General features: G+C 31.9%; 1 protein-coding gene across 3 annotated transcripts in view; it reads right to left on the reverse strand.

The window, feature by feature from the left end:
* LOC118194191 (acetoacetyl-CoA synthetase-like) overlaps nucleotides 1-13,291 on the reverse strand; it is a 64,966-nt gene that overhangs the window by 40,007 nt on the left and 11,668 nt on the right. For all 3 annotated transcript variants that reach the window (XR_015043638.1, XM_085825842.1, XM_085825841.1), the window contains exons 4-8: nucleotides 13,161-13,278; nucleotides 12,134-12,244; nucleotides 8,680-8,777; nucleotides 5,737-5,852; nucleotides 1,865-1,945 (exon numbers count right to left, since the gene is read on the reverse strand). Coding sequence is in view for 2 of the 3 variants with exons in the window: in XM_085825842.1 (XP_085681968.1) it covers nucleotides 1,865-1,945; nucleotides 5,737-5,852; nucleotides 8,680-8,777; nucleotides 12,134-12,244; nucleotides 13,161-13,278 (524 nt within the window). In the remaining variant the exon portion in view is untranslated. The remainder of the gene's footprint in view (nucleotides 1-1,864; nucleotides 1,946-5,736; nucleotides 5,853-8,679; nucleotides 8,778-12,133; nucleotides 12,245-13,160; nucleotides 13,279-13,291) is intronic.

Consider the following 13,291-nt stretch of genomic DNA (forward strand, 5'->3'; position numbering starts at 1 on the left):
GATGATAACGCAGATGAAACGAATCCTACACCCGCCACAAAAATTACTAGTCATATTCTACCAATAATACTTGATGATTTTAGTGCCAATTGCAAAACACTAAAATAAGAAATAGAAAATAATGGAAAACGTAATTATAAAGTAAACATGAAAGGTGATACTCTCACCGTAAGAGTTTACGACAAAGATCATTATCGTCTTATAACGAAACTGCTTTAAACACGTAAAACATGAAAGGTGATAATATTCATAAACTCTTACGGTGAGAGTATCACCTTTCATGTTAAATAAAGTAAACATGAAAGGTGATACTCTCACCGTAAGAGTTTACGACAAAGATCATTATCGTCTTATAACGAAACTGCTTTAAACACGTAAAACATGAAAGGTGATAATATTCATAAACTCTTACGGTGAGAGTATCACCTTTCATGTTAAATAAAGTAAACATGAAAGGTGATACTCTCACCGTAAGAGTTTACAACAAAGATCATTATCGTCTTATAACGAAACTGCTTTAAACACGTGGAGTGTTTTTCCACAGCTATAAATTAAATTCAGAAAAACTATTAAAGGCAGTTATAAAAATATTCCTCAAAACAGCAACACTGAAGCAATTAAACAAGAACTTCTCGAAAAAGGAATCCCGGTACTCAAAGTCAGGCAAATTACTAGCGTAAGAGACGGAAATATCATCAATTTACCGTTATTCCAAATGCAAACGCTCAATTCGAAAGCAAAAAAATCTATGGTATTAAAACTATAAAACGTCTTGACATCATTGCTTCTAGTTACACATTAATACTGGGTTTCGTGCAGTGCCATAAGTGCCAAAGTACGGCCATACAACGAGATCTGCGCCATTACTCTGTCAGATCCCTTAAATGTGCGAAATATCACGAAATGCAGTGGAGACCACATCATCGTAAAAAGGCTGCGTCAAACATCACAAAACTATCTAAAAGCCATAGAATTAGCAAAAAATAAAAAAGACATCTGCAAAAAAAAAAAAAAAAAAATAACTAAAAAAATTCTAACTTAGAAAGTGAAGATTTTCATCCCCCCCCAGGTGCTAGAGAACAGGAGATCCCAGACACTTCCACCGCTTGATATAGAAAGAAATTAACCCATAAAGACCCTCATAAAGAAAAATGATGTTTCATTTTTAGACTAGATAAAAGCCCAGTTGAAAAAAAAAAAAAAATTAAAAATTCTTTATGAAATTTAAAATAAGGTGCAAAATCTTTTTTAATCCAATGGCAGGTCGTCAGCCGACTTCAGCTTAACCACTAACTAAGGCCAAAGTGGTGGTCACTTTATTATGGAGGCACATAAACGGTGAGCCACCTTTTCCTCCTATGAAGGGACGGACAGTTACAACCATGCCTTCTCCGTGATTCGAGCCCTGGCTCTTTGGTATCGTAGTCGGTTCCCCGTACCACTATACCGTCTGGACGGCTAGCTGCAAAAACTATTATGGAGAAATTAGAAGTAGGCATAACTGCCGTTGATTACTTTTCCAATCTTAATTTCGACTTTTAGTCATAACTGTAATAAGCTGCACTTGAGTAAACAGGCGTTCTGTTTACTCAAGTGCAACTTTTACAGTATTAATAAAATTATTACTCAGTATTACAATACTTATTCATCTTCATTTACCAAGATTAATGAGCATGCGAATTTGGGGCTCGAACATCGTATACCTAACACTTATGGTGGAGTTGTATATACCTATTTAATCAAGGTTTATTATTTTCATTTCATTTATTTACTACTTCATGAGTCTTGCAAAGAATGGACTTTGTTATTAAACTGGGGAAAAGCTATTACTTAAAGTTAAATGCAATTTTATCGTAAAATTTACCTGTTTTTTATTTTGCTGATGTCTTTCAATTTAGAACATTTTTTCGATGGTACTATGATGACTTTTTCAAGAGAAGGCAATCCTGTAATGTGAAGAAATAACTATTGTATATCAAAGGTAGAATTTCAATTTTTTCTTATAATATTATCGCTTAAACATTTTGAAAAAAAAATGTTAAAGCTTTCGAATTTTATGTTATGACCATAATATAAAACGTGTGTTAAACGTTCACAAACGTATAAAACGTTTTTGAACGTTTTGTGTGTTACCTTTATTTATTAAATATCACGTTCTTCGCACTTAAACCATAAAAATTCAGTTCCGTAGTAATATCACAAAACAATTTAAAATGAACATATCTTTAGAATTTTAGATGCACAGTCTCGCGCGCTGGAGATAAAAATTTTACTATTTTTTTTTCCATACGGTGCCACAGTTGCTCGCTTTGAAATGGTTAAGTTTGTTAACCAAAAATTCGTTAAAGGTTTGCAAAATTTGAAATTGATAATAAAAAACAGATGCCCATATTCGAGTAGAGGACTACATTATTAAAAATTTGATGTCTCTAGGTACCGTTTCTTTTTCACAATGCGAGAAACTTACATATATTCGTGCACATTTTCCATTATATAATTTCTTTAAATATAATGCAGAGCTCTAATGCTTGGTGGCAACAATTTGAAAAAGTGAAACGCCATTTATAGTGAACCAACGCAAAACGCTAAAACGAAATTAATAGCCCTTCTGGGCAAACTGCCCTTTCGAGCTACTAATAATTAACATTATTTTTTGAAATTTAATATTTATAAATGTTTACGATTTTTCGAGAGGTAATATTTTCTAATTACAATGTGATACGTTAAAGAAAACTGTAGAAATGTTCTGATAGTTAGGCACAGAAACTTTCAATATGTTTAATGGTAGTAATCCAATATTAAAATTTATATTTCAGATTCCTTGATATTTAGAATTATACGCCCTGAAAATAATTCAAAGGTCCTTGAATTTTCTCTTGTGTATGCTTAATGAACATACCTGAAAAGCATGAAATTAAAACTCTTAAGCTGTAAGTTAATACACTTTATCTATGAAATTCTTCCATCGGAAAGTAAGAAAAAATGCTTTTCTCATATGCTATAAAGTTGAATAAAGTATTCGTCGCTAGAAATTTTATCGAAAATGTTTTTTTAAATGCTCTTTACGATAAGTGGTCTTAGCAAAATATTGAAAAATTTATACTACACAGAACTTCTTTACTTTTATACTAAACAAGTATATAATGATAATCAGATTAGCTAAACAAATAAAACAGTTATTTTAAGAATTATTTCCTATAGACAAACTGGAAAAAAAATATTTTACTCTGTTACATGTTTCATTTTTCTCCGTTTCCATTTTACTATAGGGTCCTTTTTAGTTGTACTAACAGTTATTTTAATTTTTGCCTTTTCTGAATTCTTCAATTTCCCCTCGTATTTCCTCGCCAGGATGCAAATTAAGTATTTGAACGAAAGTATTCAAACGGTTGTAACGAAAAGGTTAGACAGAGCGTGATTTCGCTAGTGAAGCGCACGTTTGTTATTTTGTTCTCCGGCTGTTAATCTTCGTAGCGGTTACGCATCCTGGTCGTCTAATTAGCATAGCACCGGTGTACGTTTCTGAGTCAGCCTGTTAGATTAAATAGAACTGTGTAATCAGACACTACATCTCTACCTTTAAATTAATTGTTAAATTGCTTTTAAGTTCTTAGCGCAAGTGGACGTTGTTTTTGTGTAAGCACGTAAATCCATGCTTTCTGTTATTCAGTTTGCGATAAACAAAGGATCTTTTAACACCCTTTTCCTGTTGTGTTCATTTTCACACCAGCTAAGAATTCACAAAGGTTTGATATCCAAGTAGTTCTGGTCCCATTGTATGATAACCAAGAAGATTAGACCTTATAATGTTACATTTTCATTTTACTCTGTTACATGGCTCTTTCAAGGTCTAAGTATCTGCAATCTTAACTCGCAAGTTACTGTATTAGAATGCTGCTGTTTGTATCCTTGAGATGAGCATTGCACATTTTTAGAACATAGAGGTAAAGTATATAATCCCTTCTAAATTTTAACACTAATGAATATTATATCAAAAAGTAAAGTTTATTAGATGAATCACTAGGCATTAATAAGAGAGTATAAAGGGAAAGTAGCGTTTAATTTCTTCTTACTCTGTCTTAAAGAGAATCTTGAACGTCATGAAGCTGGTTACAAGCAAAAACATATGCTTAGCCCTAAATATTTACATTTTTGATATACATTATTTACATTTTGTTATTTGATCCAGTTTGATACTTGTCTTCATTTTAACAGAAGAAGATAATTTTTACTTAAAAGAAAAATTATATAAAATATTTAAGTTTTAAAAATATACATCTCACAAAAGTAACTATCCGATCTTTATTCCCGCATCAGTTGGTCGCAGATATAAACTTAATTTCAAAATGTTTTAAAATATAATAATATTCCTACTTTGTCATTTTATATTTTGAAAAATAAATTTTGTAAAATTTATTAAATCTAGCTTTTTATATGTTTCCCCGGTCTTTATGTTAAGAACAATGTTATATTCTTTACAAAATATAAAATGCAAAAGACAGAAATTGCCGCGTACGACAAAATTTAATTAAGATATTTAATTTTTAAATTGTATTACTGTATAATTTTTAAAATCATACAGTATGAGGAAATCAAATATATCGCATCCTTGAGTGGGCAATTAAAAATAAATTAGGATAAATTAAGGTGGTTTGTATTTCTAGTTAAAATTATTCAATGATTTTTCTTTACGATTTACCAATGTATAACATCCTTTCATTCAAAATTTTTATAAGTGACTGTTTGGTGAGTTATGGGACGCTGATTAAGTCATTCATTTTAGATGGCTCTGCAAATGACTGTGATGTTGTCTGAGAGAAAGATTTGTCAATTATGTGGTTTTCACATAATGGTGCTCCAGCACATAGATCTGCAGGGCCACTCAATTTTTACGTAATTGTAACAAAGTAAAGGAAATATTGTAATCTCGAAAAATTTTGGTTTTCAGATTTCTACCGAAATGTTCATTTTGACCATTCCGGAATCCATTTTGACTATTACGTCGGGACGTTTATGCATGCGTATGTCGCATAACTCAAAAACGATTCTCCGTAAAATGTTGAAATTTTGTATTTGGGACGTTTGTCTAGTTTCGGCTTGACATCTTTCCGTACGGATGTATCCCGCATAACTTAGAAACAATTAGCAGTAAATTGTTAAAATTTTGTATATATAAGAATGATATAACATCTAGTCGTGCAACTCTCATTTTTATTGTAATCGGTAGTTCCAAAAGAGCACTTTGAATTGGAATATCATATCTCACTTTCGAATGAAATAAGATTTAAATAAAGTGCCGCAAAATCTGTGCATAGTTTCATAGGTGTAAAAGAAAGAGATCCTGTGTTCACACCAGATTTTCTTAGACGTACATTTGGAACTAACATTATTGGAAATGGAGGTTTAATGAAGTGGCTGCCCCGGTCTCCTGAATCAAACCCGCTAGATATTTTTTCCTCTGGAAAAGTAATGTTCATGAAAGAGAATCAATTAGTCGTGCAGTCCTGCTTTATGATACATTACAGCTTTCTAATTGGAATTGTATGTCTATGTACTTAGAATTCGAAACAATATTTATATGTCCACATTTAAATTCTAACTATTTTGTTTTCATATTCTAACTACCGGCGGTTGTGAAAATAAAATCAGGGTGAGAATTCTTGTGGACACAGTGCATATATATAGAGAGAGATATAAGTACATTTAGTGATATAAATAAATGTTTGAATATACTTCCCCTCAGCAATCTCTTTCACCTTCGTCAGCATTTCCACCTCCTCGTTGTTATTCCGGTACCTGTCTATCGTGAAAAGGACCTTAGGGTTAACTAGCTTGAAGCAGTTTAGAACTCCCTAAAATAATTTAAAAAAAATATTAAGGTTAATCCATTGACATTTAAGTAATTGTAATTTTATCTTAATGTTAAAACTACTAGTGGTAAGATTTAGATCTTCTGATATGCAACAAGTAGACTGGTATCTGTAACTTCCGCGAAGGAAAATTTTAATCTTAATAAACTCGAATTTTACGCATTAAATTTATACTTTAAGTTCTACCGTATGTATCGTGATTAATCCAAAATACTAGGCAAGCGCTTCAAACATTATCTGAATTAATGCTGTAAAAACTCATGCCATTTCTAAAGAACTACATGTTACATATTAAAACAATTGTCGAATCATATATTTTGTATCTTTCTGTATAAGTTATATCTATATATAATTTTGCGTATTAATTATAAAATTTTCAAATAAATATTTACTTTGTAAAATTAGTATATAGATATTCGCTATATGATTAGTTTTCTCAGTTTAATTTAAAAGTTTCAGTTTTCAAACGCTTTATTAACCGCTGTATTAAATTTACGAAAATGATTCGGTAAAAAACATGTTTATGTGTTGTAGGGTTTATATTTATTTTAACTAACATTTATTTTAAGTTTAAACTATCTTTCCTGTCAATCCTTACTTTCCCCTGGAACTGCCAATGCCAGAATATGTAAATTTGAGTAGAACGCGCAAGCATTCAAATTATCAGCGGAAGTAGTATGATTTAAATAGAAGGAAACAAGTTCGGTGAGAGAGAGTTATTCTTACTTAGCGAGCGCGGAGGTAGTTATAGAGATTTGAAAAACCCCGCGTTGCGGCCTATGTGCTTGGCGGGAAGTAGTTGCAATTGTTCCAGTGAGCTTCAAGTCTGCTGAATTAGCAGCCGTATTGTAAAACGCGGTGAGTTAGTTATTTGAGAGAGCCTCGTAGTTAGAATATTGTCTTTAATTTCTTTTCAGGTTTTTATTTTTATTTTGACTGCCGAGTTGGCACCGTTTGTAAGCGTCAAGAGAACGCAATTGTAAATTAGTACGTTGAATAAAAAGGGACTTAAACCCTTTATAAGACTCTGTGGTTTATACAAGCTTTCACAGTCACCTCTTGGTTGCGTGCTAGTTAGAGGCGCGCAACGTTATAGTGTTATTTCAATTTCATACAAACTGGAATGCAAGTAATAAACAAACCAGAAACCTTATAGTTTTAAGTGGACCTTACACTAAGTTGAAAATGTTCGAAGGAAATCAAAGATGAATAATTTTATGTAACAGAAATATTTAAATCCATTTAGTACAGAAAAAAAATTGCTTAAGCCATGTTGTTAATTCCTATGATGAATATAGTAATATTTTCTAGATATGTGTTATTAGAATCTATATTTTATTCTCATGAATAGTAAAATGTGTTTATGTAAACACAAAATTATTTACGCTATACAATTACAATTCAAATACTTTTCTATAATCATCTATATAGTATATAAAAGGAAGAGTCTCTCTGTGTGTGTGTCTTTCGTTTGTGCTGCCCCTAAGCTAACAGACCCGCAGCTACGAAATTTGGTACATAGGTGCACCTGGACAAGAGCCAGTGCATCTCGAAGCGATTTTTTCGAATGAGATTTTTTTTTTTTTTTAGTTTTATGTTTTTTTTTTTTTTTTTTTTTTTTTTTTTTTTTTTTTTGATGAAATCGCATCAAATCGATTATTCTCTCTTATTATATCAGCAACAATCTCACGCAGCCATTGTTGCTGATACATCACTGCTGCCATTGTTGCTGAGATCAGCCCTGTTACCACTCGGAAAAAATGGCGGTGATAATTCTGAGCAGTTTTTAAATTTGATGTTTTTGTCTTGGATACTGGACGTTTGTAGAGAGAAGGCAACGGAAAGTTGGTTAACCCTTTGCGGCACAGTGTGTCCGGTCTGAACACACCCAAAAATTTCCTTCTGTACGCACAGAAAAATTGAATGAAAAAGCATTTATAGGTTACTCTTAACCTTCTTTATTTATAGTAGATGGCAGCTCAATACAAACCAGTCCATATATTTTAGCCACGTTTAGTTTTTTAAGACCCTCATTTTTCAAAGAAATCTTCCAGATTTTTTTAGAGTATAAAAAAAATTGTTTGAAAAGAAATTTCTATGTTATTTTTTTTTGAATGTATGCTAATCTCCTTATTCTATATTAGTTTTAAATTTTTGCCTTGAAATCTTGCCTAAAATCAAACGGCGAACCCTAGGTGTGCCCAGGCCGGGCTCACCGATATTCTAGGACAACTGACAGTCTGTATTCTTTGTTTCTCCGCATCTCATCGGTCAGTTCATTGACAACAATGCTCGTTTCAGCACTCTTTTCAAAGCTCTATTCAATCAGTGTGCCAACTTTCGGCACACAGAATTAAACGATATGTGTTATCTTCACAAAATTTTACTTGTGTACTCCTCTAGGCCTAATTAGACTGCCTACCTTTTTTTTTTTTTTTTTTTTTTAATCAAAACTCCAATTTTAAAAGGTAGCGTGCCGGAAAGGGTTAATTTATTCATTAGGATAATTAATATTTGTATTAAGGGATATTGCTTATTTTGTTGTAATGTAATACATTTTTATTGATTTTTTTTTTTTTTTTCGTTGATAAAGTTGTTCTGCAGAATGAAATTCTGTGCAGCCTTTAAATTTAATGCTTGATGTTCCCTTTGGACGAAGACGAAGGCTGGCAGCGTAGCGGCTTGTTTTATATAAAACTAAGCTATAAAAATACAGTTGTGATTAGATCTTTCTAAGAATTTCTTAGTTTTCGATTATAATAAATTTGCAAATTCGTTTTGTTCGAAACAAGTTTGATTGAAGCGTTACCTTACTCCCTAAGATCGGTAAAGCTCCCGTAAAAATAGCCCCAATGCTTGTAGCACCAAGCATAGACATGATAGCTTCTTTTCTATTGGACATATAACCTGAAAGAAAAGTTTCATTCAAATGCAGATTAAAATATACTCTAAATATCTTACACACAATATTTTCAAAAAGTAATTCATATTTGTAATTTTAATGCCTATTTTTATCCATTGAAATGATTAGTTACTGAAAATTAAACTAACTCAGTATATTTAAGATCAATTAAAGGCACACAGGTAAAATAAATGCATAATATAAGCTATATTATGTACGAATTTTTATAGTACATAAAATCTTGTTCACAGCTTTTCTTTACAACATAAATATTAATTACCCTGCCTATGATGACTTCACTTAAATTCGAAATATTTACCCAGAAATCCATTTTTTCCATAATTCAGGTACTCAAAAAGCTTTTTTTTTTTAATTTTCAACAATAGCCTTTTATTAACTACTATTGCGCGCGTACGGGTTCGTAATGGATTGAATGCATAAATCGGTAAAAAGTTAATAAAAGTTATTCTTATCCCAAGAAATAAAACAAAATGCTAAAATTTTCTCGGAGATATTCGTACAATATCACAATACCTCACTGTAGTTATATTTTAAACTATTAAAACGTTAAACAGAACGCAATTCAAAGCAGAGAAAACTAATCCGATTAAACCGCGAATTCGCTACAATCAACAACAAGAACTCCAGTGTCTCACAAAAGTGATGGGACACTTGTGCTTTACCAAAGGAAACTGTAATAAAATAAATTAAAAAAACATGTAAACATTTTTGTGGGTGTGTTTCATACTTAAATTTAGTAACAATTATTATATAACATACATTTTCTCAAAATATTAAAATATTAATTTAATAAAAATGAAATTGTTTAGAACGGAGCAAAAAATGGCTCACATAACTGATGGGACCCCATTAGATCCTACTACGTACTACATTAAAAATATTTTTGGGTTTTTTTTATTTTTACTCAAAAGCAATTGGCAATAATTTATAAAATCGTCTGCAGTATTTCTCTCCAGTTTGTTTTGGAATTTTTGTGTTTTTTTAGCTCTGCGCAGCCTTGAATGCTAAACGAAAAGAAACTTTGCCTGAAGTACGAAAATTAGTTATTAATTTGCATATTGAACGTGGAAAATCTATAAGAAAAACTGCTGAAACAGTTAACTTGAGTCATTCAACTGTTTTCAAGATCATTAAACGATATAAAAAGAATCATATGATTCAGGATAAAAGAAGACCTGGCCGACCATCAAAGCTATCCAATGGAATAAAGAGAATTATCGTTCGAAATATTAAAAAAAAATCCAAGAATGAGTGCTCCGAAAGTTGCTGCTGATTTACAAGCATTATATGAAGTAATTGTTAATCCTGAGACTTTTAGAAGAGTAATTCGATCTTCTGGATATCACGGTGGAGCAGCCGGGAAAAAATTCTTCGTAACTGAAAAGAATAGAAAACTCAGACTGGCTTTCGCAAAATCTAACATAAATAAGAATTCTGATTACTGGAATGAAGTTATATTTGCTGATGAGAGTAAATTTAATATATTTGGTTCTGACGGTAGAATCATGGCGTGGAGAAACCCCAGGGAAGAATTTCGTAAAGAGAACTTGGTGCCAACAGTAAAATAGGGTGGAGGAGGAGTTATGGTATGGGGGTGTATGTCGTACGCTGGAGTTGGTAATCTTGTTTTTATTGACAGTATAATGGATCGGTACAAGTATATTGACATTTTAAATCAAAATTTGAAATTTTCAGCACGAAAATTGAACCTTCATAACGATTTTAAATTCTACCAGGACAATGACCCCAAGCACACTGCTTCGAACGTTAGACTCTGGCTGCTGTATAACTATCCTGAAATAATAAAAACACCACCACAATCTCCAGACTTAAATCCCATAGAGAATATTTGGCAAGAATTGGAATCAAGAATTCGCAAACACACCATTTCTTCAAAACAACAATTAAAATCGGTGCTTCAAGAAGAATTGGGTAAAATCACTCCAGAAATCACAAAAAAAAAATTAGTCGAATCCATTCCAAGAAGATTAAATCATGTTTTAAAAGTAAAAGAAAATCCAACAAAATATTAAAACCTTTTAAAAAGTAAAATTTTTGGATAAATATTTGATGGAAAAGTAAGTGTCCCATCACTTATGTGAGCCATTTTTTGCTCCGTTCTAAACAATTATATTTTTATTAAATTAATATTTTAATATTTTGAAAAAATTTATGTTATGTAATAATTGTTACTAAATTTAAGTATGAAACACACCCACAAAAAATTTTTACATGTTTTCTTAATTTATTTTACTACAGTTTCCTTTCGTAAAGCACAAGTGTCCCATCACTTTTGTGAGACACTGTAAGTAAACAATTGAACTGAGATGTTTTTGTCTGGCTTTTTAAAGCTTTTCAATCATGCACGACAACATTCTGGTATTCTGTATTTTCTCGAGGTTTCTGGAAAGAAAAAGAGTATAATTACGAGATACCTATTTATCAAATGTTAAATGCGCGTGTCCCTATGTTTTTACTTTTTCGGCTAGCTTTCTCTTAAGACTCATCACCCGCTGCATTACACGGGGAAATAAAACAATTTAAATTATAATACAACTTAAAATTTGAAAATTAACTACAAAATCCGCAACAATGCTTTCAACTACGTTCATTCTCGTGAAATTTTTGAAATTTTTAAATAAAGTAGTGGGGCAAAATTCATTACATCTTTGCATTTAAAACAAAATTATTATTAGTCCAACGGGGCTTTGTTCGTGAAGGACTATTCTTTTCGTTTTGCGATTCATTTGCGTTGAATCACTATAAATATCCTTTTCACTTTTCAAATTGCTGCCATCCAATGTTAGAGTCCTGCATTATATTTCAAGAAATTAAATAATGAAAAATCTGCATAAATGTATGTATATATTTCTCGCACTGTGATAAAACAACGGTACATAGATCCATCGAATTTTGAATGACGTCATCCTCCTACGAATATGGGCATGTGGAAGACCCAATTTGAAATATGGAATTTGTTTTAGGATCGATTTCATATTTTGTAAAACTTTAACAAATTTTCGAGTAACAAACTCAAGGATTTGAAAGCGAGCAATGGCAATACTCTACGGGGAAAAAAAAAAACCTTTTTATCTCCAGCGTGCGCGGAACTGTATATCGGAAATTCTAAAGATAGGCTCATTTTAAAATTATTTTGCGACATTGCTATTGAACTGATTTTTATAGTATAAGTGCAAAGAACATGATATTTAATAAATAAAGGAAACTCATAAAACCTTTTAGATTTTTTTTAAATTTATAAATTCCTTTAAGCCACTGAGAGCTCTTATCGTTAACTTTAATACTTTTATTAAAATTAAATACATTAATTAATACATACAAGCAACAATATCTCCTTTCTTTAAACCGAATTTTCGGAGAGCAGCAGTATACAAAGTGGCTTCTTCGTACATTTCGGCATAAGTAGTAAACATTGTTTCCCTATCTTCACCTACATAATTAAAAGAAATAAAAATAAACATAAAATATAGCGTGCAATGTAAGTTTTGCACCATTTGAATTTATAATATTTCGAAATTATTGCACTGGGCAAATTTTCATAGCTGCTTTCATAACCATTAAAAGAGTAGATTTGTAAATTGCCAAACAAGTTATATTATTAATATTTTAATTCATTTAGGACAAATAACACAATTAAATTAAATAGCAATGCGTAAATATAGCATGCTCGAAATCCTCTAAAGAACTTACCAAAAAGCAAATGACAAATTTTTGGAGACAGTCATGTAGAGTCATTAGATTAATTGAAAGCAAGAAAAATAGCAACTGCCTTCGCCGGGAATCGAACCATTGACCTCTGAAATACCGGCTCACCACTACACCACGAAGGCATTAGTGAAGCGGGAGAAATACATTATATACTTCCCTTTTTAAAGGGCGACTAGGGTTTTAGGGGACCTAGTCGCCAAATCCTGGTTGTGTTGAATCATCATCCAACCCTTTTAGTTCGGGCGCCTCTTGTACAGTCATTAGGTTAATTGGAAGCCAGAGAGATGAAAAATAGCAACCGCCTTCGCCGGAAATCGAACCACGGACCTCTGAAGTACCGGCTCAGTGTGCTGACCACTACACCACGAAGGCACGCTAATGAAGCGGGAGAAATACCTTATAGTCATATAGATTTCAAATTTTTGCATGTATTTGTCATTCTACCATTTCATTCATGTATATTGCATTGCAGAAACTACATATTTGTATGATCTAGTCTCTTTGTCAAATTCAGACTTTGTTTCTGAGGAAAACTGAAAAATAATAACTCTGCTGTGTGCATGGATAATAGCAAACTGAAAGGGGATAATCATCATTGTAACACCTTTAAGCAGACGTAATCATAAATAAGCTTTTACCTGCACAGATTAAAGCCATGTGATCATCTCGAAATTTAAGAATGTTCTCAGCAAAGTTCAGTCTTGCACCCTCAAACCACGCAGGAGAATCTTCCATCGGAATATTCAAATCGACCACCTGAAAAATTTTC

This window comes from Stegodyphus dumicola, chromosome 10 (genome assembly GCF_044657685.1).
Source record: "Stegodyphus dumicola isolate Sdum_Otavi_A_Nest chromosome 10, ASM4465768v1".
In the NCBI taxonomy this organism is placed as follows: Eukaryota; Metazoa; Arthropoda; class Arachnida; order Araneae; family Eresidae; genus Stegodyphus; species Stegodyphus dumicola.